The following is a 27,021-nucleotide window of genomic DNA, read 5'->3' as shown; positions in this document are numbered from 1 at the left end:
ATGATCAGGGGTGGAAAAAGTAGCCCACTATCACCATTATTATTCAATATTGTATTAGAAATGCTAGTTTTGGCAATAAGAGAAGAAAAAGAGATTAAAGGAATTAGATAATGAGGAAACCAAATTATCACTTTTTGCAGATATGATGGTATACTTGCATAACCCTAGAGAATCAACTAAAAAGCTATTGGAAGCAATCCACAATTTTAGTAAAGTTGCAGGATACAAAATAAATTCACATAAATCATCAGCATTTTTACACATCACTAACAAAATTCAATAGTAAGAGATACAAAGAGAAATTCCATTTAAAATAATTGCCGATAGGATAAAATATTTGGGAATCTATCTGCCAAGGGAGGGTCAGAAACTATAAGAGCAAAACTACAAAACACTTTTCATTATCAATAAAAGTCAGCTCTAAACAATTGGGAAAATATCAAGTTCTCATGGATAGGTCAAGCAAATATAATAAAGATGACAATACTACCTAAACTAATCTATTTATTTAGGACTAATACCAATGAAACTCCCAAGAAACTATTTTACTGACCTAGAAAAAATAACAAAATTCATCTGGAAGAACAAAAAGTCAAGAATTTCAAGGGAATTAGTGAAAAAAAAAATCAAATGGCCTAGCTGTACCTGATTTAAAACTATATTATAAAGCAGCAGTCATCAAAACAATTTGGTACCGGCTAAGAAATAGAGAAGTTGATCAATGAAATAGGTTAGGTTCACAGAATAAAATAGTAAATGACTAACAATCTAGTGTTTGACAAACCCAAAGACCCCAGCTTTTGGGATAAGAATTTACCCTTTGAATTCTTATTCAAAAACTGCTGGGAAAATTGGAAATTAGTATGGCAGAAACTAGGCATCGACCCACACCTAACACTGTATACCAAGATAAAGTCAAAATGGGTTCATGATCTAGACATAAAGGATATTATAAACAAATTAGAAAAACATAAAATAGTTTACCTCTCAGATCTGTGGAGGAGGGAGGAATTTAAGACAAAAGAAGAAGTAGAGATCACAAAATTATCTATTTGATTATATTAAGTTTTATACAAACAAAACTAATGCAAGATTAGAAGGGATGCAATGAACTGGGAAAATATTTTTACATTCAAAGGTTCTGATAAAGGCATTTCTTAAATATATAGAGAATTGACTCAAATTTATAATAATTCTAGCCATTTGCCAATTGATAAATGGTCAAAGGAAATGAAAAATTTTCAGATGAAGAAATTGGAACTATTTGTAGTTATATGGAAAGGTGCTCCAAATCACTATTGATCAGAGAAATGCAAATTAAGACAACTTTGAGATACCACTACACACCTGTCACATTGGCTAAGATGGCAGGATAATGACCAATGTTGGAGGGGATGTGGGACACTGACACATTGTTGGTGGAACTGTGAACGAATCCAACCATTCTGGAGAGAAATTTGGAACTATGATCACAAAGTTATCAAACTGTGCATACCCTTTGATCCAGCAGTGTTTCTTCTGGGCCTATATCCCAGAGATCTTAAAGGAAGGAAAGGGACCCACATGTGCAAAAATGTTTGAGGCAGCCCTTTTTGTAATGGCAAGAAACTGGAAACTGAATGGATGCCCATCAATTGGAGAATGGCTGAATAAGTTATAATACATGAATGTTATGGAATATTATTGTTCTATAAGAAATGACCAACAGGATGATTTCACAAAGGCCTGGAGAGACTTACATGAACTGATGCTAAATGAAATGAACAGAAGCAGGAGATCCTTATACACAGCAACAAGAAGATTATATGATGATCAATATTCTGATGGATGTGGCTCTCTTCAACAATGAGAAGATTCAAACCAGTGCCACTTATTCAGTGATGAAGAGAGCCATCTACACCCAAAGAGAGAATGGTGGGAACTGAATGTGAAACACAACTTTCTCTGTTGTAATTTGCTCACATTTTGTTTTCTGTTTTTTTTCTTCCTTCTTTATCTGATTTTTCTTATGCAGAAAGATAACTGTATAAATATGTACACATATATTGTATTTAACATATATTTTAACATATTTAACATGTATTGGACTACCTGCTAGTTAAGGGAGTGAGTGAGGGGAAAGAGGTGAAAATTTGGAACACAAGGTTTTACAAGGCTCAATGTTGAAAAATTACCCATGCATATGTTTTTTTTTAATTATTATAGCTTTTTATTTACAAGATATATGCATGGGTAATTTTACAACACTGACAATTGCCAAGCCTTTTGTTCCAATTTTTCCCCTCTTTCCCCCCATCCCCTCCCCCAGATGGCAGGTTGACCAATCCATGTTACATATGTTAAAGTGTAAATTAAATACAATATATTGTATACATGTCCAAACAGTTATTTTGCTGTGCAAAAAATCAGACTTTGAAATAGTGTACCATTAGCCTGTGAAGGAAATCAAAAACATGCACATGTTTTTTAAAGAAAAAGCTTTAATAATAATAAAAAAAAGAATTTCTTTTGAAGTAGAGGAAATAAGTTTCTGAGACTAAAAAAAAGACATAAATGTACAAAATTTAACAAAGTACAAATAAAATTGCCATTTATTTGCAAAAAAAAAAAAAAAAAAAAAAAAAAAAAAGAAAAGTAAGCTCCATAAGGGGAGGAACTTTCTTCTTTTTTTTTCTTCCTTCCTTCCTTCCTTCCTTCCTTCCTTCCTTCCTTCCTTCCTTCCTTCCTTCCTTCCTTCCTTCCTTCCTTCCTTCCTTCCTTCCTTCCTTCCTTCCTTCCTTCCTTCCTTCCCTCCCTCCCTCCTTTCCTTCCTTCCCTTAATCCTATAGTTGTGTTTGCAGTCCTAAGATGATCCACAAAACTTAAGAACTGGTAATGGGTCTCTTAATGATATTGATGTCTATCATTTTAAGGTTTGCAAAACATTGTGCCTATTATCTCATTTAATCCACACAGTAATTTTTGGATGCAATATTTTACAAATGGGGAAATTAACCATAAGAAATGTTAAGTGACTTACTCAGGGTCACCATAGCTAGTAAGTATCTGAGACAGGATTTTAACCCAGCTCTTCCTGATTTAGGATCCAGCACTTGCTCACTTTATTACCTAGCCTGTTTAAGTTCAACTTAATGAATAAGGTAAATATAATGCCCTCAGAATCATATAATGAATTCCAAAGCTGATGGTTTGGAGCTGTACATTTGAAATTAAATCACCTCTCAGTTTTATAGCATAGGAAATTTCCCTGATAGAAGTGTTTAGTTTGTTGTTCCTTCTCTGGACGAGGTCTATACTCTCAAATGTCAGCTTATCCAGCAGTAATCAGAATCCTGGAAAGATTAGCCCATAAAACAAATGTACATTAAATTAATCTACATATGAAAATCACATTGATTATAAAAGACCAAGAGACAGTATTGATGTTTGCTAGTTAGTATGTTGTTTTAATAAAGAAGATACTTAGGGAAGCCAGATCCAAATCCAAAGGTTGCTTTGCAAATGTACAGCAAGAATATCAGAAACATGCCTACAGCATCAGGCCTGCCCAAATCAGTCAGCTTTGCTTCCTGCTGGCTGGTGTAGGCAACTCCTTTCTTACTTCCACACACTGCCCTAGTTTCTCTTCTATTTACCCTTTCAATTCAGATTACATCAGTATTTATTATCAGAAGGCTCCTGATTGTACCCACAAGCCTCCAGCAAGTACTGGTTGGTTCCCTTATGTCAACATTGATTGAGCATATATTCTGTGTAAAGGAATAGTGTTATGTAGAAGGAACACTAGCCTGGCAACCAGAGGACCCAATATCTAGTCTTTGTTATGCCAATTATGTGATGTTAAGACTGCCATAACCTTTCTGGGCCTGTTTCCTCTTCCTGTTTCTTCTTCCTGCAAAATGAAGTAGTTGTGGGGTTTTGTTGGTTTTGCATTTATCTTTCAAATAAATAAACCTTCACACTTACATCGCACTTGCTTTTGTCCTTAATTTGGATGCCTAAGAATTTGGACCTTTGGATCATGCACAGCTACCACACTTCTCAGAGGAAGCACAGAACAGAGATAAACCATTTCTCTTAACAGATATGCCTGCCTCCTTATTAAGAAGACTCAGGCCGTCTAATGGAAGCTCATTATCCTCTTCCTCTATAACCAAGGGTATACAGTGAAATGTTTACAATATTTTCTCTTAATGTACACAAGACATACTTTTAAAAATTATTTTTAAAAAGTTATAGCTTTTTATTGACAACATATGAATGGGTAATTTCTCAACATTGACCTTGCAAAGACTTCTGTTCCAACTTTACTCTTCCTTCCCTCCATCCTCTCTCCTAGATGGCTGGCAGTCTCAGACATGTTAAACATGTTAAAGGTATCTTAAATACAACATATGTGTGGGAAGACAAAAATGCAAGCAAACAATAACAGAAAGAGTGTAAATGCTATGTTGTAGTCCACACTCATTTTCCAGTGTTCTTTTGCTGCATGTAGCTGATTCTGATTAATTGGAACTGATTTGGATCCTGTCATTATTGAAGATAGCCACTTCCATCAGAATTTATCCTCACATAGTGTTGTTGAGGTATATAATGATCTCCTAGTTCTCTCATTTCACTCAGCATCAGTTCATATAAGTCTCTCCAGGCTTTTCTGAAATCATCCTGCTGGTCATTTCTTACAGAACAATAATATTCTGTAACATTCACGTACCACAATTTATTCAGCCATTCTCCAATTGATGGGCATCCATTCAATTTCCAGTTTCTAGCCACTACAAAAAGAGCTACCACATACATTTTTATACATACAGGTCCCCTTTCCTTCTTTAATATCTCTTAGGAATATAAGCCCAGTAATACAAGACATACTTTTAAGCTTAATCTGAATTAGTGAAATTTTCTTCACCTTAAGTCTAAACAATCAACAAAAAAAGGAATTTAATAAAGCCCTGATTTGTAGTGTTATCTTATTGCTAAGGTGTAAATGTTCACAATGAAACTTTAATGATGGTGCTCATTTCCTTGGGATTGGCTCCAGCACATCCATTTCAGAAATCTATGTATCTTCACTGGTCTTCATTGCTTGAGGCTCAGGTGATTTTTCTTGTCAAGGCATTTGTGGCCTTAATCCTATCAGGACTTCTAGAGAGCTTGTCCAGTCAATTATCTCCTTTATCCCCTTATTATTCCTTTTTATTCCCTTCCCATCTCTTCTTCCCCATTAGATCCTTCCCTCCCTGCTTATAGAGATGCCAAATCTCCCCTATTAGAAAAAAAAAAAAATCCCTTCCCTTTAACCCTGCCATCCTCCTCAAGCTATTATCCTCCATCCTTTCACTGTTGAATTCCCAGAAATAGTAGCCTTCACTTCCTTCTTATTTACTTCTCAATTCCCACAATCTAGTTTCATACTCTACAACTTTACAGAAACTACTTTTAAAAGTCACCAATTACTTTAATTACTAAATTACAGTTTTTCTTAATATTCATTTTCCAGTATCTAGCATAATATATGATACTTTTGTTATTGTTAGTTTCAGTCATGTCCAACTCTCCGTGATTCCATTTGGGGTTTTCTTGGTCAAGATACTGAAGGGGTTTGCAATTTCTTTCTCCAGTTCATTTTACAGATGAGGAACTGAGTAGGTGCTTAATAAATCTTTGTTGATTCCTTGAGATTTCTATGAAATGAGACTGATATTATTGATCACCTTCTCCTTTTAGAGACTCCATATTTTATTTTTAATGGTTCTTTCTCCTAGTTTTCTTCCTCTTCATATGCCTGTTCCTTCATGGACTCCTTCAATTCAATTCAGTTCCTCCCCTGTGCCCTAAGAGAAACTTTCCTGCAAGGATTCCTCCTGGACGTAATCTTTTTTCAAGATACACTCTTGGTGAGAGCATAGTAGGTACTTCATAAATGCTTCCTGATTAACTAATCTCCTATGGGAAGACCCTGAAATGCAGCTCTGAATCTCAAATTCCTCCTTTGACATTTCTACTTGAAAGTTACACTGACTGGCATATCAAATTCAGTATGTCCAAAATTAAACTCATCTCCTAAAGCTGTTCCTCCTCACAGCTTTACTATATTCTTAGTCATTAAGACCTAAACGTCTTTGAACTTTCTTTTTTTTAAACACATAATTGCCAAGTGCCAATGACCACACACATTCCCTGGTTGAAAATCTTCAGTGGCTTACTGATGATACCTCTAGGGAAATGCATATAACCTACTCAGTTTACCATTTTAATCCTTTTAGACTTCTGGATTTATTTCATAATGGGAATTTTCTATCCCAGGGATACAGAATTTCATTTCCAATCTGTATCTGCATAGGATTCCCTCCAAAGAGCAGTGATATTTAGATTGCACTACTACCTATTCCTATTAGAATCCTCCAAGTTTTAAGGGTCACCTCTTATATAGCCTTTCATCATATACAAACTCAAGTAGCTTAATTTTGAATGCTTTCTATAATCTGGCTCCAAATACCCCTTATAGTCCTAGTTCACATTACTTTCATTTACACATTGGATTCTAACCATTGGACTATTGTTATCTGCATTGAACTTACCTTTTTATTTTTTTAACCCTTGTGCATTCCATGCAGCCTATTTTAAAGAAATATATATATATATGTATGTATATATATATATATATGCACATATTTATACAGTTATCTTGCTGCATAAGAAACATCAGATTTAGAAAGAAGGTAAAAATAACCTAGGAAGGAAAACAAAAATGCAAGCAAACAATAATAGAGTGTAAATGCTATATTGTAGTCCACACTCATTTCCCATGTTCTTTCTCTGGGTGTAGCTGGCCCTGTTCATTACTGATCAATTGGACCTCATTTGGATCCTCTCATTGTTGAAAAGAGCCACGTCCATCAGAATTGATCCTCATATAGCGTTGTTGAAGTGTATAACAATCTCCTGGTTCTGCTCATTTTACTTAGCATCAGTTTGTGTAAGTCTCTTCAAGCCCCTTTGCATTCATCCTACTGGTCATTTCTTTTTTTTTATTATTAAAGTTTTTTTTTTTTTTAATAGTTTTTATTTACCAGATATATGCATGGGTAACATTGACAATAGCCAAACCTTTTGTTCTAATTTTTCCCCTCCTTCCCCCCTCCCTAGATGGCAGGTTGACCAATATATGTTAAATATGTTAAAGTATAAATTAAATACAGTATATGTATACATGCCCAAATAGTTGTTTTGCTGTACAAAAAGAATCAGGCTTTAAAATTGCGTACAATTAGCCTGTGAAGGAAATAAAAAATGCAGGCGAACAAAATTAGAGGGATTGGGAATTCCATGCAGTGGTTCATAGTCATCCCCAGAGTTCTCCCGCTGGGTGTAGCTGGTTCAGTTCATTACTTCTCTATTGGAACTGATCTGGTTCATCTTACTGTTGAAAATGGCCACATTCATCAGAATTGATGATCATATGGTATTGTTGTTGAAGTATACAACGATTTCCTGGTTCTGCTCATTTCACTCAGCATCAGTTCATGTAAGTCTCTCCAGGCCTTTGTAAAATCATCCTGTTGGTCATTTCTTACAGAACAATAATATTCCATAATATTCATATACCACAATTTATTCAGCCATTCTCCAGTTGATGGGCATCCAAGTAGTTTCCAGTTTCTGGCCACCACAAAGAGGGCTGCCACAAACATTCTTGCACATACAGGTCCCTCTCCCTTCTTTAAGATCTTGATAACTTTTTGAGCATAGTTCTAAATCATTCTCCAAAATGGCTAGATGTATTCACAATTCCACCAACAATGTATCAGTGTCCCTATTTTCCCACATCCCCTCCAAGATTCTGCATTATCTTTCCCTGTCATTCTAGCCAATCTGACAGATGTGTAGTGGTATCTCAGAGTTGTCTTAATTTGCATTTCTCTGATTAATAATGACTTGGAGCATTTTTTCATATGAATAGAAATAGTTTCAATTTCTTCATTTGAGAATTGTCTGTTCATATCTTTTGACCATTTATCAATTGGAGAATGGCTTGATTTCTTATAAATTAGAGTCAGTTCTCTATATTTTGGAAATGAGGCCTTTATCTGAACCTTTCACTGTAAAATTGTTTTCCCCTACTGGTCATTTCTTAAAGAACAATAATATTCCATAATATTCATATGCCACAATTTATACAGCCATTCCCCAGCTGATAGACATCTACTCAGTTTCCAGTTTCTAGCTACTACAAAGAGGGCTGCCACAAACATTTTTGTACATGTGGGTCTCTTTCTCTTCTTTAGTATCTCTTTGGGATATAAGCCCAGTAGTAACTCTGTTGGATCAAAGGGTATGCACATTTGATAACTTTTTGGGCATAGTTCCAAATTGCTCTCCAAAATGGTTGGATCCGTTCACAACTCCACCAATAATGTATCAGTGTCCCAGTTTTCCCACATCCCCTCCGACATTCGCTATTATCTTTTCCTGTCATCTTAGCTAATCTGAGAGGTGTGCATACAGGCTATCTTTAATGCCTGAAACACATGTTCTCATGTTTAATTTTTTTCCCTCTTCTTCTTTTCTTCTAAGACTAAGTTCAAATGTCACTTCTGGCAAGTTTTCTAAGAGCTGATCCTACTTTCTTCTTCAAATTGCCCTGGAACTGATCATCTGCATCTCTCTTGGATTTCTTCTAGTCTACTGTGTTCAGTAGAACATCTATCTGTTTTCAGGTTCTACTCTGTCTTAGTAAGACTGAAAAATTTTTTGGTAAATTTTCATCATTCTACCTGATCCTCTTAGAACAATTCCTTCCACATTATAACCACAATGTTTGTTGAATTGTGGAGCTACAACAATGAACAGAAAGGATAAGCTCTACCCTTTAAGGAGTTTTTATTTTCCAATCAAGTAATATTGTCTTCTGCTCCTGTCTAAGCAGAGATGGTAAATCTCCAGTGATCACTCATATTATGCTGTTTCTTGAGCACAAGACTTCTAAATCTTATGTCACAGTGCTCTGCACATCACATAGGCATAATTAATTGCTTGTTCAGCTGTCTTACTAATTTTAATGGCATCTTGGTGGCATCAAATTATACTGTGCTAAGTGGTACAATGGATAGGGTGATTGATTTGGAGTCAGTAAGACCCAAGTTCAAATCCGAACTTAGACTATTTACTAGCTGTGTGATCCAAAGTATATCACTTAACCTTTCACTCTTTCTTCATTTGTAAAATAAAGCTAATTAATAGAACCTACCTTCCAGGAGTGTTTTCAGGCTAAAATGTGATAGGAGCATTGCATAAATGCTATCATCATCATTATTACACTTCATTGACACAAACTGAACAGTTAGGTTAAAGTTTAAACTAGTAATAGCTAGGAGTACTACTGGAACTGTTATAATTGCTCTATATCTGGCTTTTGGAAATGATTTATCAAAGAACATATCCTGGCTAACTCTTGTCAAGTTAGCTACTTTCAGAGATGCTCAAATAACACTTTTCATTTATAGGCATTTAGTGTACTAGAATAATTGGTTTTCAGGAGGCAGCTAGTGGTATATAGAGCACCAGCCCTGAAGTCAGGAGGGCCTGAATTCTAATCTGGCCTCAAACTCTTAACATTGGCTGTGTGACCCTGGATCACTTAATTCCAATTGCCTCAGCAAAAAAGAAAAATAAATAAATAAATAGTTCATGTTTTTTTGATATGAGGATTGCTCTATATTGAATTCCAAGGGCTGGCCAAGAAGAAACTCCCTTAAATCTCCTACCCTGGTTCCTAAAGGTGTTTCCAGACATTCAAATATCTGATATTTTTTTCATTTTTCTCATGGATGTGACTCATAATATGGCTACAAAGTTATTGTGTGGCTTCAAGATAGTTTTTTTTACAAATAAGAAGCTGGTAGAGTAGCATGGTAGATGGAAAGCAGGTCTATAAATCAAGGACTACCCGAGTTCATGATGATTTATGTCACGGAAGTCATGGAATATCTTAGTATTGAAGCAGTTCTCAAAGAGTAGAAATCTTTGTTGTTAAAGAGAATCTCCACACTCAGGTGTTCTTCAGAATACAGATGAAATCAAAGGTTCAGATCATTCCTTCTGCCCTTCCCAAGTAGAGGGATATAAATTTATAATTGAATCCTCATTATGAGAGGTTGGATAACTCATGGGGAGCAGGAGCACTCTTTGGGGTATAATCTCTTTCCATACTATCAGCTCCGAGGGACATGGATTTTTTTCAATTTGGGGGAAAGTTAACTTTCAGACCTTCACTATAATAGGGGCTTACAGATGGAAAACATTAAGATACAAAAATGCAGTCAACACAATTTGAGTTTTATGATACTCCATAATTTTATCATTCCAGAATATTTATTGCTAAGTATTTTGTCAAAATTCAAATGCCTTAAAAAAATAACATGTAACAGAGTTCTTTTTCATACAGTAGAATGCTAAGATGATAACAAGTGAACATAAACGCTAATGTATCATAAAAATTGTCTGCTTTTCCCTGCTCCATTTTTTTTCTAACAGTAGCAAGAGCAACTTTCATAATTTTTTCCTGTCATCAAAGGCTGTGGTTTTTAGGGAGGACATGTGTGGGCTCTCTGGCCTACATGGGCAAATCCCTAGTGTCTGAAAAGCCGGAGTGTGGCTGGTAACAGCACAACCCATTGCCAGCAATGGGGATGAGTGGGAAGAAAAATCACCTCCAGACATCAAGGTGCTAACAAATGCTCACCAGTATGACAAAGCAAGTGAGCTTCCATTATTTTAAACCAGTAGCTTTATTAAAATACTCTTTGAAACACAATTTTAGGAGAAATTTTCCTAACATTTTCTGAGCACTTAATTGAAAATAAATGATATATGTAAAAATTGACAGTTATTACACACCTTTTTCCAAGCCACAAATCAGAGGGCTTCACATTCTGTTTTAGGAGCTAAAGAGTTTCTTAATCTTGTCCACAAGATTAGTCTCAGAATGTATGTGGTATGAAGTGGCATGAGATGGAAAGAGCAGTGGGCTCTTCCTTTTGGCTGTCCTAAAGTCTGGCTTTAGGTTTTTCATTGGAAATTTAGTTTTCTGGTTTACTTCTAGAATGCTTTTAAGGATGTAGAGGGCAGTAGTGAATGCACTCAGGAATTAAACAAGATAGAACTGGAAGACAGACTGTTATACTGCACTGCAGTTTAAAAAAAAAAAAAGGATAAATTAAGAAAAGTTTGACTGAAATGCATATAGACAAGGAGAGAAGCTATCTAGATGTATTAAAGAGGAGACTTTCTTTTCACATAACTCATTTAAAAGTTACAGTTATCATAGACATTTTAACTACATTAAAGATAACTGACAAAAGTAGATTATAAATTTTCTTCATACAAGGGCTATATTTTTATGTAGTCTGATAATAAACCTATAAGCTAGACAAAAGGAAGTCACTGCTCTCGATAATGTATGGAGTACCTTTTAGAGTTGCATAGGATTTTTGCATCAAATCTGTGTAAGGCTTATTTATTAGCTTGGTTAAAACCAATTTTGTAACCTTGCATAGGAAATTCCCCACGTTTTACTTTGTATAAAAGATGCTGTGGAAACATGAGCATTTTCCTCTTCACACTGTCACTTCAATAAGCAGTTAATTTAACCTTTTCAGTATCCTAATATACACAAACTCCCTAGGAAAGAAACATGAAAATAGCAATTGGGATGAACCCACAGTACACATCATACAACATGGTGGAACAAAAACATCTTCATGAAACATGACTCAAGTGTTTCATATAGAAAAATCAATATAAGAGAAAATTTTGTTTAGAAACATTAAAATCCAGATGACTAGAAATGTATTTTTAGTAATAACTAACTGAATCCTGGCAGATAAAATCCTGTCAGGTAATCAGACCAAATAATGCATTTAGATTCTTCATATGTAGGTATATATTGAGAAAGACATATTATCCCTTAAACAGTAATGCACATATAAAATATAGTCTGTGAATCTTAATACATGTATGTAGAACCTTTAAAATCTACACTCCTTAAAATACACTGGTTATTAATTGTGTTATTCTACATACAAATCAAAACAAAGCTCTTCAATCAGAATGTGGAAGAGGGTTCAATGACCTGTCCCAAGTACAAACATCCATCAATTTTCTTGTTACCAGGATCATTTGGTATCACAAAAATAATGTCACTGGTATAGAATAACCAACACTGGTTATGAAAATAAATATCCTGGTTTTCTTGATGTTTAGTTTCAATAAGTATCTTCTGTTTGCCTCTGCGTTTATATAGCAGTAGGAGAAAATTTTTCCATGACAATATTCTATTCCACTGACATTAGTGCCTAATCAGAGAAGTCACCTGGCATTTCCTTTGCTGTTTTTTTCAGGGGAATTAACACGAGATAATTTGTATTGGTTATCATTCTTGCATATCACAGTGAGTTGTGTTTTAATGTCATGTACAATGCATTGTCATCACTGTGGAAGATTAAGCTGAAGTAGTTCTTTCATTAGAAATAGTCTCTTATGAGAGAGCTACATACAGTGATTTAATGTGTGCACCCTTTCTATGAGGAAAAAAACCCTGAAAACTGGTATTCTATACATAAGATATGAGAGCTCAAATAACAGAAGCAGATAAAAATACCTAATAGATTTCCTTTAGAAAGGATGGTAATTACAACAATAAAGTTTCCTTTTTTGTTTTTAATATTTTCCTCCCACAAAAAGATAGCATTAAAATGAGAAAAACTCACTTTATTAGTATTATACTCAAAACACATCAATCTCTGAAATGTAGGAAATCTATGATAAACAAATCTAACTCTACCACTTAGAAAAGGAAAAAAATTGTAACTTAACTACTTTTAAAAGATAGTCCCTAAAAATTCAGTGTTTCCTGTACTCACAGTTCCAGATTAGTAACATTATAAATTAAAGGTGAAAGATATCCATATATAAACAAGGCCTCGTTCCACTGATTCTAATCTTTTCTAAACCTTTGGATATTTCAAACTTCAGATTTTACAAGGTAAGCTTCTGTTTATCAAGTAAAAAGAAAACGTTCAAGTCCATGATGTACTGTAGCACTGGAGAAAATACATCAAATATTTACAGGATAGCTACAATACTGATTTTTGTTGTTATTTCTTCCTCTTTCCTCTCAAACGTATAGCTCACAATTTTTTATTTTTAGTTTCTCTGGCTACAAAACTGTAAAGCATTATCAGGGTGTTTTTCCCCCCTACTTATTCTTTCTAAATTCTGAAATTAGATCCCAGGACGTGGCTTTTTAGGAGGTGGAGGAGGCATGAGTTCTGTGTCTGGGTCCAGATGATGCTTGCGCACTTGTCCTTGAGAGGCTGTCATACATCTGTCAATGAACTCAAAGAGGATTTCCTTGGTGACTGGGTTTGAGATGCTGTTACATACAGCTAGGGACAAAAAAGAAAAGAAAAACAGCTCATTTTAGGGCTAATTAAGCCAATTCATCATTGTGGAGTATTTGAGAAAAGTGTAAAAGAAAGGACCTAGGAACTTATATTTCAGAAGACATGGACAACACATTCCAAAACAAATTAGCTTTCTTACCCATCTTGATATTTTTTTTTAAAGCAAGCTTTGTTTCAATGAAATGAAGTGATGTCAACTCTTAATTTGAGGATTTATATTAAATTGAAAAATTACCACTCTTTTGTTTTTTCTTAGAGAAAATCATTTATTCATTTGACAAACACTTATTGAATTTTTACAATGCGCTAGGTGCCAATCCCATAAAAGCTACTTTTATTAGTCATGTACACTAAGGAAGTTAATATATGCCAAAATATCTAAAGCAACACTTTTTGTGAATTAGGGAAGGGAGATGCTTATCAATTGGGAAATGATTAAAAAATTATGAAATATTAATTTAGTAATGATGGTAGTAGCAGTAATAATTGTAATAGTAGCAATGGCTGCTAACATTTACACAGTATTTACTATGTGCCAGGCACTGGGATACTGAAATAAAAGACAAACAGGAAGAATTCAGAAAAGCATGAAAAGACTCATACTACTGACAGAGTGAAGTAATCAGAACCATGAAAACACACATACAATGACAACACTGTAATTGTAAAGAACAATAACATAAAATTAAATGCTGTATAATTATTACAAACAGGTTTGGCCCCAAAGAAGTTAAGAAAAGTGGATTCTTCTCCCTTATTTCCATAGAAGAGGGGCTGACTATTTATGAGAAACATACCATACTGTCAGACCCAATGGATGTGTTGATTTTGCTTTACTGAAATGCTTGGTTTTTTGCTTTTAAAAATCCTAGTTATAAGGAATGACTAGTTGGTAGGAAGGAGGGATATATCTGTAAAAGAACGTTACTGTTCTTTACATTTGTATTGTTGTCACTGTATGTATTGTTTTCCTGGTTCTGATGATTTTATGCTGCATCAGTAATATGAGTCTTTTCATGTGCTTTTCTGAATTCTTCATGTTTGTCTTTTACTATAACATTCCAGTGGCTGGCACATAGTAAGTGTTATGTAAATGTTGGCAATTACTATCCACCACTACTAAATTAATATCCTATAATATGTGCATAGAGTCCTGGAGCCTGAAAGACCTGAGTTCAAATGTGATGTCAGACACTTACTAGCTGTGTGACCCTGAGCAAATTTCTTACCTTTTGTTTGTCTTAATCCATTGAGAGGGAAATGACAAATAATTACAATATCTTTGCCATGAAAAAGACTAAGACATGACTGAATGACTGAATAAAAACAAGCCAAATGAGCATGCTGAAGGAGTACATTAAATTAAATGATCTAGAGCTGAAAGGGATCTCAGAGGAAACTGAGATTATGATAATCTAAGCAACTGGCACATGGTAACAGAGGCAGTAAAAAATCAGCACAGTTATTCTCTATGGTGAGTTTATACACACACACACACACACACACACACACACACACACACACACACACACACACACACACACCACCACTACCACCACCAATGTGGTCGTTCTTAATGATTACCTTCTTTTAATACATGGATTTAATTCAACAAGTATTAGTTTATATAAGTAAATATTGATTATTAATTAGTGTTAATAATAATATGTAAAAGGTACTATTAAGCTGTGGGAAAGAGAAAACAAATAGAAAAAGTCCTTATCTTCTAGAAGCTTATATTCTCTTTTATAGTAAATGTAGTCACACAACAGTTATCCCTTTAGTTGGCCTAAATTTGAGCAACCTTAAAGCAAATTTTTATTTTAAAAAGCGAAATACTTGTTTATAATTAGCTTTTATGGCCCCTAATTCTGTTTTACCTATAAGATATTTTGGTAAGAAGTCTGCTCTCTTGGATAAATGGCAATACTGCTCTTCTAGGAAGAGTAAAGTCTTAGGCCTCCTAGGAAATACCAGTTCACTCAAGTGAAAAGATTTCCCATAGTAACTTGGCAAGGATGAAAAAGGAAAGGCTTTATTTAGGGATCTGGATTCTGTAATGTGGCTCCCTATTTCTTAAAGGCAATTTATTTATCTCATAAGTTCACAGACTTATGAGACTCCCTTTCTTTGCTTCATCAGCCTTAATGTAACATAATGAAAATCATTTTTTAAAAAACACAATATATTTTAAATACATTAACATTGAAGACATCAGCAGTTCAATGGGTGAAAATGAGGGTAAAAATATGCATTTCACAACTGATTTATTAAAGCATCTTTTAAAAAGGTAAACTGAATAGTATACTAAATGGTTTTATAAATCATAAAAGCTACTTTGCCCATTTTTCCTCACAAGCTAATTATAATCATGGTCATCAACACCTTTATTGTTTTTCATTATGGGCCTACACTCTAGACAGTGGTTGTCAGTATTAAAAGTTGAGGACAGCAAGTTAACACAGACTTTATCAGAGCCCTAAAACTAAAGTTGAAAATAACTCTTTGGAATAGAAATTTACCTTAAAAACTTCAATTAATCCCTGTCTGCACATTTAAAAGACATCCACTTTTCTGAACTCCAAAAACAATCATGTTTTATCTGAAGAATTTAAAGCTCTCACAATAGTAAAAGGACAGCATTTTTATGGTCTTCATTTACTTTGTTCTCCATTGTTTGTAAAACTATTTTAGGAGCTTGAAATTACATTTTCCCCTAATTTTGTCCTTTCCCATCTGGCAAACAATGCTTTTTGCTATTTTGAATAGAGCTGAAAAATTACCATGTTTGTTTTTTTTTTTGTTCAACAAATTCAACGTATATAGTTTGTTATCCTGCCAAGGCGTCTTTCCCTAGTGCAACAGCTCAAGTTGTCCAGGGAAGAATGAGGACAAATTACCTAGTACAATTAAAAGTTTCTAAACAGATCTATAGTGAAATGTTCCCAATAAATCAGAAATTAAAGCTGATAATCTCTCAGTCCTAAGAAATAAAGACAAAGAAACAATTACATTCTTGGTTCTCAACTATAGCTAGGTGGTTAGACAGTTATCTACCATACTGTACTTACCCATGGCAGTGTTATAAGCATTTGGAAAGCTTTTGTCTGTTCTTTGTCTCATGAAGACCCAGCTGTTGTTCTCAAATTTGCATTCTATAATTTTATTGTCATATTGTTTTAGTTCTTTTGTCACCTGGTTTAAAAAGAGAATTGAGAGAAATGCTTTAAGTCACTTGAAAACCTTTGTAACTTCATTGTGACAGACACATTAAGAAATGCCAAAAACACCTCAGTATTTCATGCCTAGTTCTCTGTCATCATAAATGTCTAATCAAGCCGAGTGATGTGATATGTGCATCCCCCTTGTACATATGCTCATCTACCCGACATTTTATAAATAGTTTTGAAATCTGCTGTCAATATATAGCAATTATACCACCAAGCAAAAACCAGCCACTTCTGGTTTGCCAAATGCAAATATGTTACCATGGGGACAAACCCCTTCCATTGTATCTGCGTCACTGGCAGTTTAAGAAAGGAAGGCACTTTCTTGAGTTTCAACAAACTTTTAAAAAGACCTCCACCCTCAAAGTCACATTTCAAAGGCTAAGGAATTCCCTTTTCCAATTAAAAAAGAAAAAAAAAAGAAGAAGAAGAAAAACATGCAAAACAATTTATGTCATTCTTAATCTTTTGCTAAACATTTGTTTAGATTAACCAAACACTAATTTCCTAAGCTGACCATTCCTCTTTAAGAATTTGCATTAATTTTAAAATTGAGTTAACTCTCATTCTGTTGCATTTTCACTTTCCATCATAGATAATTTATCCATGATGGATCATATCACATACCAGCAAAACCACCAAGTATCCATAGAGACTTAAAATCTTTTGAGAAATATTTCACTGAACTCCTAGGAAGCTTTTCATAAACAGAAACCTGAGCTTACTTCTCAACTTCAAACCAAATGCCACTCCTGGTAATAATTGAATTCTATTTTTAACTTACATGGGTAACACTTTACTCTCACAATTTGGTAGACAAACCATTTAGCATGATAAACATTCTTTGAAATGCTCCCATCTCTGTGCCCACAGCAATTCAGGGTTTTAATTAGTAACTAGGAATATGTGAGGAAGAAACTTTAAAGACTCTCAATCCATGAATTTATTAATTGGTTACGCATATACAGTGACAACAGAAGAGTATTTTGAAACTAAAAGTAACCTTATATTCTATACTCACCATTTTAATTTGATCTTTATAAACTTCCCTCAGTTTCTACCAATTGAGGCATATTGTTTGAATTATTAAGATCACTTAAACTGCCTAACTAATACTGGTTTGACTTACATTCTCATTCATTTCAAAGGGAAAACGAAGATTAGAGTTTGTCAGCCAGGTAATAGATTTCTGTTTGACCCACTCAGTAAATATACTCTTTGATACACTTATCCTTTTATTTACTTTGCAACTCACTACTTCTTTATATAAACAATATGTATAAGGTAATAAAAGTTTTTTTTGGGGGGGAGGGTTAGGTATCTGCAATTATTGGACCACAGAAATTAAAGACTGAAAAATTCTTAGATGAGGAAACTGAGGCCTACAAAAAGTTAACTGATTTGTCCAAAACCATAAAAACAGCAGGGGGACAAAAGATTTAGACTCCTGATCTTTTGAGTACAGATAAAATCTATTATATCAGACTAAGGAAATGAGGCAAATTGTTTCATTTGTGTCTTTTTAAAGTTATCACAACTATCTCAGTAAAAGAAAAAACAAACTTTGGAAAGATAGGATGCTTCCATAAAACATTAAGAAAATTATATCATACGCCTTCTACAAAAATCAATAGCTGGTGAAAAAGATATCTAACAAAAATATCCTTTGTACTTTTACTAACTAGAAATTTCTACAAGTTTTTATTATATAGTTTATCATTCTAGTGTTCCCAGTCTCAGAATAGCTATAAATTATGTGTTGCTCTGACTGCTGCAATTAAGCAGCATTAACTCTCTGTGTACTCACTTGGTCATGCATTAGCAATCTAGGAGACAGAGCTTTCCAGAATGCAAACACCTGCCACTACACTGACCCAGATACATTTTTATATCCCAAAATGGCAGATTATTCTCTTTCATTGATCCCAATTGATGCTCATTATTCTAAGCAGAAGGCAATTCAGTGGGGGTACGGTGCCCATTGAGTTAGGTAGTATAAATAACCTTAACAGATCAAATAATATTCCTTAATTGGTAGAAACTGAGGAAAGTTTACAAGAAACAAATTAAGAAAATAGTGAAGATTGAGTATAAAGTTAATTTTAGTTTCAAAATATTCTCATTTATCACTATTTTGAACTATTTCATCTTTTGACTGATGGAAGGAAAGGTGAGAAGAAAATGATACAATACTTATTATAATCAATAAAGTAGATTTTATATGTATATATGTATCTATGTATGTATACATCTCAATACAGCTACTATGATATTTCTATATCATATAAGAACAATCACTACCATGATATTTGCTTTCCCCTATTTCTTGGGATTAAATGAAGACATAATGTAACCACATACATTAAAACTTTTACTAAAATCTAGGCATGGGCTGAGATCAAATTTCCTTGTGCTAAACAAACCTGATAGCAAGGATTAGCAAATGTTTAAATTACTTGAGAACAAAGTTCCCAAAGCATCACAGAACACAAATCAAAATTTCAGTTTGGAAGTTTAGAGGTTACTTTGAGTGTAATCCAAATAATTAAAAACACATCCTAAAATAGATATTGTTTTTTCTGTTCTTGTACTTTTTGACTTTCATTAAACCTTCGCATGGCCCATTATTCAACACGAAAGAAAATAAATTCTATAGTTTACCATATATGTGCATATAAAAATTAAATTAATGGATTAATTTTCCATAAAGAAAACATTTATTTCTTAAATATCATTTTAGTAGCATAAAAATTATTAAATGTTTATCAAAACATAGCCAAATTATTGAGACTCTTGATTTAGTTTCTTGTCAAACTGTTTAATTCTCAGTATTTTTGCAAAGGATGCCTATATATCATTTTCATCAAAAATTTTTCTTCTTTTGGAATTAAGAATTGGACTAGGAATCCTGATTCATGAAATAAATTATTAGAAGTGGAATTAGAGACTTGTGAATATGTTTAGGGGACAGTTAAATGGAACAGTAGTTAGAGCACTAATCCTGGAGTCAGGATATGTTCAAATTTGGTCTTACACACTTCACTAAGTGAGTGATCCTGGGCAAGTCACTTACTCCTGTTTGCTTCCATTTCCTAATCTATAAAATAGGCTACACAAGATAATGATAAACCATACTAATATCTTTGCCAAGAATTTCCAAATGGAATCCCAAAGACTTGCTTCTCAAAGTATAACAAATATTTTATATCTTTTTACAACCTACAATTTTTTATTAATATTTAAGTAGTATAGTTATTTACCCACTATTCCCTATATCTACTCAACAAGCTGCTCATATTCTTGCAAAATATGCATGACACAGGTTGGAATTCCTGTTCTACAACCTTTTCTAAAAACTGAATTTGCACCCTTCAGTGTAAATTTCCCTTCAGTGGGGGAGAAGGCATTATACCTTTAATAAGTCATCTGGCAAAAAAGACATACTGAACATTGAGGTCTTCTGTGGAGTTAAACTGCCAAACATTCAAACTCTACAAAAAGAAGCACAACTCTAACATTATTCAAATGCCAAATGTATGTTTGTCTAAAAGATTATTTTACAGAGAAGGTCACACAAAGCAGATGCTAACATGGTGGTCAGAAGAAGCAAAACAAGGACATTTTCAAGGTCTCTATGAACAACTCTGGAATTGATTGTGAGACATGGGATACATTGCTAAAGGACCACCCAATATGGCCTGCCTGCATCAAAGAAGGTGCTCTGAATTGTAGTGGCTCAAAAAAAAATATGAGGCATAGATCTAGAGATGTCTCTCTGATGTTCCCATGAATTATTTGTGCCTATCTGTGATAGAGTCTTCTGATTTACAATGGTCTGATCTGAACAGATATATTGTACCCTGACTCTATGATGATGTCATTTTGGTCTTCTTAAAGAACAAAGCTCAACAACCAACCATTCCATTTTTATGTAACTCCAGTTTAGAAGTTTTTCTTAATTATGTCTCTTGCTACTTCCATCTGATACTTCTAGATAAATCCTCTGAGGTCAGGTAGAAAAAGTCGATTTCCTCTTCCACATGACAACCTTTAAATACTTGAAGACAACTATTATTAGTCTATCCCAAGTTTCTTTCTTCCATGTTAAACATCCCCAATTCCTTTAATTGATTTTCCTAAGGAATACTTCATCCCACCATTTTCAGCAATTGTATTGCTGATTCCACTGAACTGCTATTCTGAGACTGTAATTCCTGAATGGTGGAATATTCATAAATAACTAGTTCAAATCCAACATGTTTCTTCACCTGGGGCACTTTTCACTCTGCATGCACAAATACACTCCAACCCCCCCTCACTTCTTGCTTTCAGATCAATACTACTATTAATTTGAGAAAGGGCATATTAAATGCCCTATTGTTCTATTCACCATTCTTACAAATTCTCAAACCAAATACCCTTCACAGGCCATCTTTTCCCCTACATGTGCTGTCTTCCTTCTATTAAAATGTAAGACAGCAGAGAATTATCTTGCTTTGATATTTCTAAATTCTACTATCTTACCTGCCCCAAGCTCTCTGCTGACCACCAATCCTCACATCTCAAACTGCTTTTCAGTCATCTCAAACAGGATTTCCAGTAAACATTTTAAACTCAATATGTCCAAAACAATACGTCCTTCTGATGGGGGTTGAGATTCCTTTCTAATTGCCCAACCCATGGCTGACCTTGATTCACAAATCCTGGTCAAAGGCACCCTTTGAATATCCGGGTCCAGCCCCCATCATCAGCTCATCTTCCCCCAGCCCTCACCTGATCTGAGCTAACTGAAAAGCCCGACGAGAACTTAGAGGTATCACCCGTTATCTTCTAGTTATAAAAAGGGCCAACCCGGAGCCCTCTTGGCAGAAGCCCTCCCAGCCAACACATGGTATCCTTCCAGCCATGTAGAGGTTCCTGCCCACCCAGTGGCCACCTCTGGCCCTGGCATCTTCCAAATTCCTACAATAAACCTTTTTATTTATCAATCTAGGTTTTCGGGCCTGTAAATTCATTTTACAGGGGACACTGCGCCTCATGGGATTATCTATGTGCTGAGAAATGGGGTTCCCCCTTTCCTTTCCCTCATTACTTCCTCTCCTATTTTTTCTATGACTATAGAGGGCAATACCATTCTCTTAGTTCCTTCAGGATTGCAAGCCAGAAGTTATCCTGGACTCCTCACTATTTCATGACCCAACTGATTTCACTTTTGCAACATCTCTTCTATAGGATCCCCTCTTTCCTCTGACACCATCATCACTCTGGTGCAGGCCCTCATCACTTCAGCCATGTAGCAATTTTGAGCTGATGAGTTCTACTTGCCTCAAAGTCTGTCCCCACATAAATCCATTCTCTATTCAGTCACTAAACTCATTTTCCCTAAAATACAAGTTTGATCATGCCATCCTTCTACTCAACAAACTCAAGTGACTTCTTATTGCTTCCAGGGACAAATACAAAATATTCTGCTTGGCATTCAAAGACTTTTATAGCCTAGCCCTCTCTCCCACATATGTCTACCTCTTACAACTAGAGATAATGACCTTCTGGCTGTTCCACAAGATATTTCATCTCTCAGTTTTAGCATTTTCTCTGTCTCTCTCGTATTCCTGGAATACTCTCTCACCTCCACTCCAACTATTGACTTCCCTTGGCTTCCTTTAAATTGCAACTAAAATCCCACCTTCTATAAGAAGTCTTCACCCTAACCTTTTTAAATTCAGTGACTTCCTTGTTATCTCATATATTCTGTATGTAGCTTCCTTTGTATATATTAGTTTACAAGAGAAAGAAGAGAAGAGAAGAGAAGAGAAGAGAAGAGAAGAGAAGAGAAGAGAAGAGAAGAGAAGAGAAGAGAAGAGAAGAGAAGAGAAGAGAAGAGAAGAGAAGAGAAGAGAAGAGAAGAGAAGAGAGAATAATGTCAGTCAGTCAACACACATTTATGAAACGATAGTGTGCTTAATGCTAGTGACACAAAAAGAGGCAACAGATAGACATATTGTCATGCCCAGAAGAGTATCAGAGAAGATTCAAAATATGTAACAATACATGTCAAGAAAAAATACTCAATAATAGAAGACATTATGTTTTAATATGACTGTCCATCTTTGCTTCCTTGTAAGGTTATTCTTTTGTATTTTGCTGGGCATTTCTTATTTTATTCTTTTTTTCCTCCTTTTATTCTCATATACTGTAGCTCTAGCATATTTGAACTGCTTTGATTGTTTTGTTTGTTTCTTGTAAAACTTTCTTTTTGAAAGATGCTCCAAATCATTATTGATCAGAGAAATGCAAATTAAGTCAAATCTGAGGTACCACTACACACCTCTCAGATTGGCTAGGATGAAAGTAAAAGATAATGATGTATGTTGGAGGGGATGTGGGAAAACTGGGATACTAATACATTGCTGGTGGAATTGTGAATTCATCCAATCATTCTCGAGAGCAATTTGGAACTATGTTCAAAAAGTTATCAAACTGTGCATATTCTTTGATCCAGCAGTGTTACTACTGGGCTTATATCCCAAAGAGATAAAGATAGGAAAGGGACCCGTATGTGCAAAAATGTCTCTGAGGTCAGGTAGAAAAAGCCTATTTCCTCTTCCACATGACAGCCCTTTAAATACTTGAAAACAACTATTATAAGTCTATCCCGGGTTTCTTTCTTCTAAGCTAAACATCCCCAATTCCTTTAATTGATTTTTCTAAGGCATACTTCATCCCACCATTTTCAGCAATTGTATTGCTGATTCCAAAAAGGCAGCCCTTTTTCTAGTGGCTAGAAACTGAAAACTGAATGGATCAATTGGAGAATAGCTGAATAAATTGTGGTATATGAATGTTATGTAATATTATTGTTCTGTAAGAATGATGATTTCAGAAAAGCTGGAGTGCTGAACTGATGCTGATGCTGAGTGAAATGAGCAGAACCAGGAGATTATACACTTCAAGAATAATACAATATGTTGATTAATTCTGATGGACATGGCTCTTTTCAACAATGAGATGAACTATTATATCAGTTCCAATTGTTCAACAGTTATTGTCTACTTGCATTTTTGTTTTCCTTTTCAGGTTATTTTTACCTTATTCCTAAATCCTATTTTTCTTGTGCAGCAAGATAACTGTATAAATATGTATACATATATTGAATTTAACATATTTGCCTCTCTGCTTCTGCATTCATTGGGTGTGCTGGTCCCTTCTCACCTAGTATCTGTATTTCAACATTGTGGGGATTAAAATTACCCCACCTACAATAAGACAGATGGAGACAGAGGTCTGAGCCAGTGGCATTTTATTAAAGAGTCCAATGTGATGCATAAGCTAAAATAAGCAATATGTCAGCAGGATCACAAGTTGGGTGAAACAAAGAATATCTCCCTATTAGGTAGACACTTAATTTTGGCTTCTCCTTAATTTGAGCAGGAGGATATTGTACAAACTATCGTAGTAAATGGCCTAAGTGGTCATAATATGGTCATCTGCTCCTATTAGACAAATTGGTCCAATTGGTCTAGAAATCAAAAATATTTGTGTGACTTTCCATGTACCATGGAATGACCACTACCATGTTAGGCAGACTGTGACAAGTTAAACAAGGGAGGAGAGCTTTTAGTTAACTTCCTGTAGTTAAGGAACTTAACTTAGAATCTACAACTCTGGGGCCTTACATAAGCACTTTGATATTATTCTATCAAACTGATTAATACTGATTGGAATATAGTAAGGGTTCAAATGAATTATTTATCTGAGCTGGGTCCATCGTTACTAATTAGTCCAGGTTCGCTCAGTCTTTCCAGACTTAGACCTCCAACTCCACACCCAATCTAGGAGATGAAAGTTAGTAGGTAATTCCCTCAAATCCAGCTAGTTCCAGGACTTCCTACTTACTGTTTCTACCAAGCTACTAGCTTAGAGAAGTTTAGGTTTCACACAAGTTAAACCTAAAACCCCTCTGGTCTTCTTGGGTTGTCCCAGGAGGACCCCTGGTCTGCCAAGTCTTTTGTTTTTGTTTTTCACCAGTCTATTTTTGTTCTGAGAATCAATTTTGTTTTGTTTGCAGAGGAAATTGAGATAGCTTAGAATTTTCTATCCTACTTTGCCAATCTTCCCAGAATCTTCCCTTCCCAAAATTTCTAATGACTATAAAAAATGCATTTCCATCTTTTCCTTGCAAAGGTGAAGTGTTATAGGTATGGAACACACTGTCAGAATTGGTTGTAGGGGAAGAAATATTCTGAAAAGAAAATGTTATTGTTTTTTAAAGTTTTAAGATTCTAGCCTTATCTAAGTGATTAGAACAAACCCTCTGTCTCATAAGTTTTACAAATGGAAAGCACTTAATATATTTTTAAGAGAATGAATCAGTCAATAACAAAATTTTTATTTAAAGCAATATTAAAATAAAGACAATGTAATTTACTTTAAAGAGTCATTGCTCTTAAAAGATAGAATATAAGAGTCAGATTTCACTAAAGTTGATTTTGTTTAAAATTAATATGGTATTTTTGTTCCTAAATACATTTTTATAATGCATGGTATGACTGAATTGAAGATACAATTCCATTTTTGATAATGCAATTTTCTTTGTAGTATACCAAAAAGAAGAGTTAAGAGTAAAATGTAGATTAATTTAAATAAAAATCTTGTTTTTATACAAATATATTTATTTTCTAGTAAATAGAAATGAAGGCAGAAGGAATGATGCAATAAATGAATTGAATCCACAGTTTACCATGTGTACTCTCTCTCCTGATTTCCCTAATTTTGTTGTTCATTCTTTCATCCATTTTACACAAATGTTAATCCAGTGCCCACAATTTGTAGAACACTGGAGGAGACACAAGCCTTAAATAAAGCATAGTCCATGCCCTGCTGTAGCTTATAGTCTTATAGAGGGCTAAGAAATATAACATCCAGCAGAGTAAGATAAATGCTTTGGTGAGTTGCAAAATGAAAAAAAGATTATTAGAAAAGACAATTGAGAAGGTGACACAAGTTGGGATTTAAAGAATCAACCTTGATTCATTTCAATAGGTAAAAAGCTGAAAAGGAAAGCATATAAGGAATGGAGAACAAGGAACATTATGAACACACAGGCACTGGGTAGATTGCAAAGAATGAGTAAAGCTGGCAGCAATTAATATGGTTGAAGCAGACAGTGCATGAAAGATAGTTATAATAAAGATGAAAACATAGGGTGGTGCCAGATTGTGAAGGGCTTGAATGCCAGGCAAAGTTGTACCTTTTTTGGAAGATAGCAGGAATACTAAAGAAAATAGGAAAGCTAGATCATTTTTATCTATTTCATTCTCTCTAGTCATAATGACATTATAGTAGTAGGTAGCCTCAGAATATTCCAATAGTCCAATTTTTTATCACTCTTTTCCGCATATGATCAGATAAACTCATCAAAGTTAACACATATCTAGCATTTTTCTACTTTTGTTTATATTTTTCCCCACATGTCCTTTCCCATCTCTACCTGATAAAATCTTTTTACTCCTTCAAGGCCTAAATATCATCTTCTCAAAGGCATCCTTGATCTCAAGAGTAAGAAATGCTATTTCCTTTTTTGGTTTTCAGAGTGAACTCCCCTCCCTCTCCTACTGTCTCTCCCCTATTCTAATGTTCTTGCTATATTTTACTCAGTATTTATAATAGCTATGGTAGTTATTGAATATTTGAACATATGTTGCACTGTTCTCTTCTCTTCACTATTGATGTGGGTTGAGGTCCCTTTAAGATTCTTTTCTGATTCCCAAACCCACCATGGCTGAAGAAGCTAGGATCTTTTAATTCATAAATCCTGGTCAAAAGCACTCTTTTGAATTCCAATGAACTTGGGCTTTCCCAGTCCTCATTGGATTTGAGCTAACTTGGGCTTTCCCAGCCCCCTACTATCTGCTCAGGTTTCCCCAACCCCCACAAACAGCTTCTTCCTTATCTAAAAACCCATTGAATTCTTTTTTTTTTTTTCTTTTTTTTTTCTGAGGCTGGGGTTAAGTAACTTGCCCAGGGTCACACAGCTAGGAAGTGTTAAGTGACTGAGACCAGATTTGAACTCAGGTCCTCCTGAATCCAAGGCTGATGCTCTATTCACTGCGCCACCTAGCTGCCCCCAACCCATTGAATTCTATTCAATGCTAACCCTGGCCCAAACCAGCCAGGAACCTGGGACTCCACCTGTTAGGATTACTAAGTGAGAACTGAGGTTGTCTGGATAGTGACAAGGTGAGAATTCAGGTTGGACAATTACAAGGTGAGAACTCAGGTTGACTTGATGGAAGGAGCAGGCTCATTGGCTGAGGTGGTTCTTCCCA

The 27,021-nt window shown here is 34.8% G+C and overlaps 1 protein-coding gene across 2 annotated transcripts in view; it reads right to left on the bottom strand.

Moving 5' to 3' along the window:
• Positions 1–10,331: 10,331 nt before the first annotated feature.
• The window catches only part of RNGTT (RNA guanylyltransferase and 5'-phosphatase), a 313,552-nt gene continuing 296,862 nt past the window's right edge, over positions 10,332–27,021 (bottom strand). For both annotated transcript variants that reach the window (XM_074310316.1, XM_074310315.1), the window contains 2 exons: positions 16,538–16,661; positions 10,332–13,448 (listed from right to left, as the gene is read on the bottom strand). In XM_074310316.1, coding sequence (XP_074166417.1) covers positions 13,285–13,448; positions 16,538–16,661 — 288 coding nt within the window. In that variant the 3' untranslated portion in view covers positions 10,332–13,284. The remainder of the gene's footprint in view (positions 13,449–16,537; positions 16,662–27,021) is intronic.

This window comes from Sminthopsis crassicaudata, chromosome 4 (genome assembly GCF_048593235.1).
Source record: "Sminthopsis crassicaudata isolate SCR6 chromosome 4, ASM4859323v1, whole genome shotgun sequence".
NCBI classification, from domain to species: Eukaryota; Metazoa; Chordata; class Mammalia; order Dasyuromorphia; family Dasyuridae; genus Sminthopsis; species Sminthopsis crassicaudata.
Note: the sequence above shows the minus strand (reverse complement) of the source record. Positions and strands in the feature narration are given on the sequence as shown.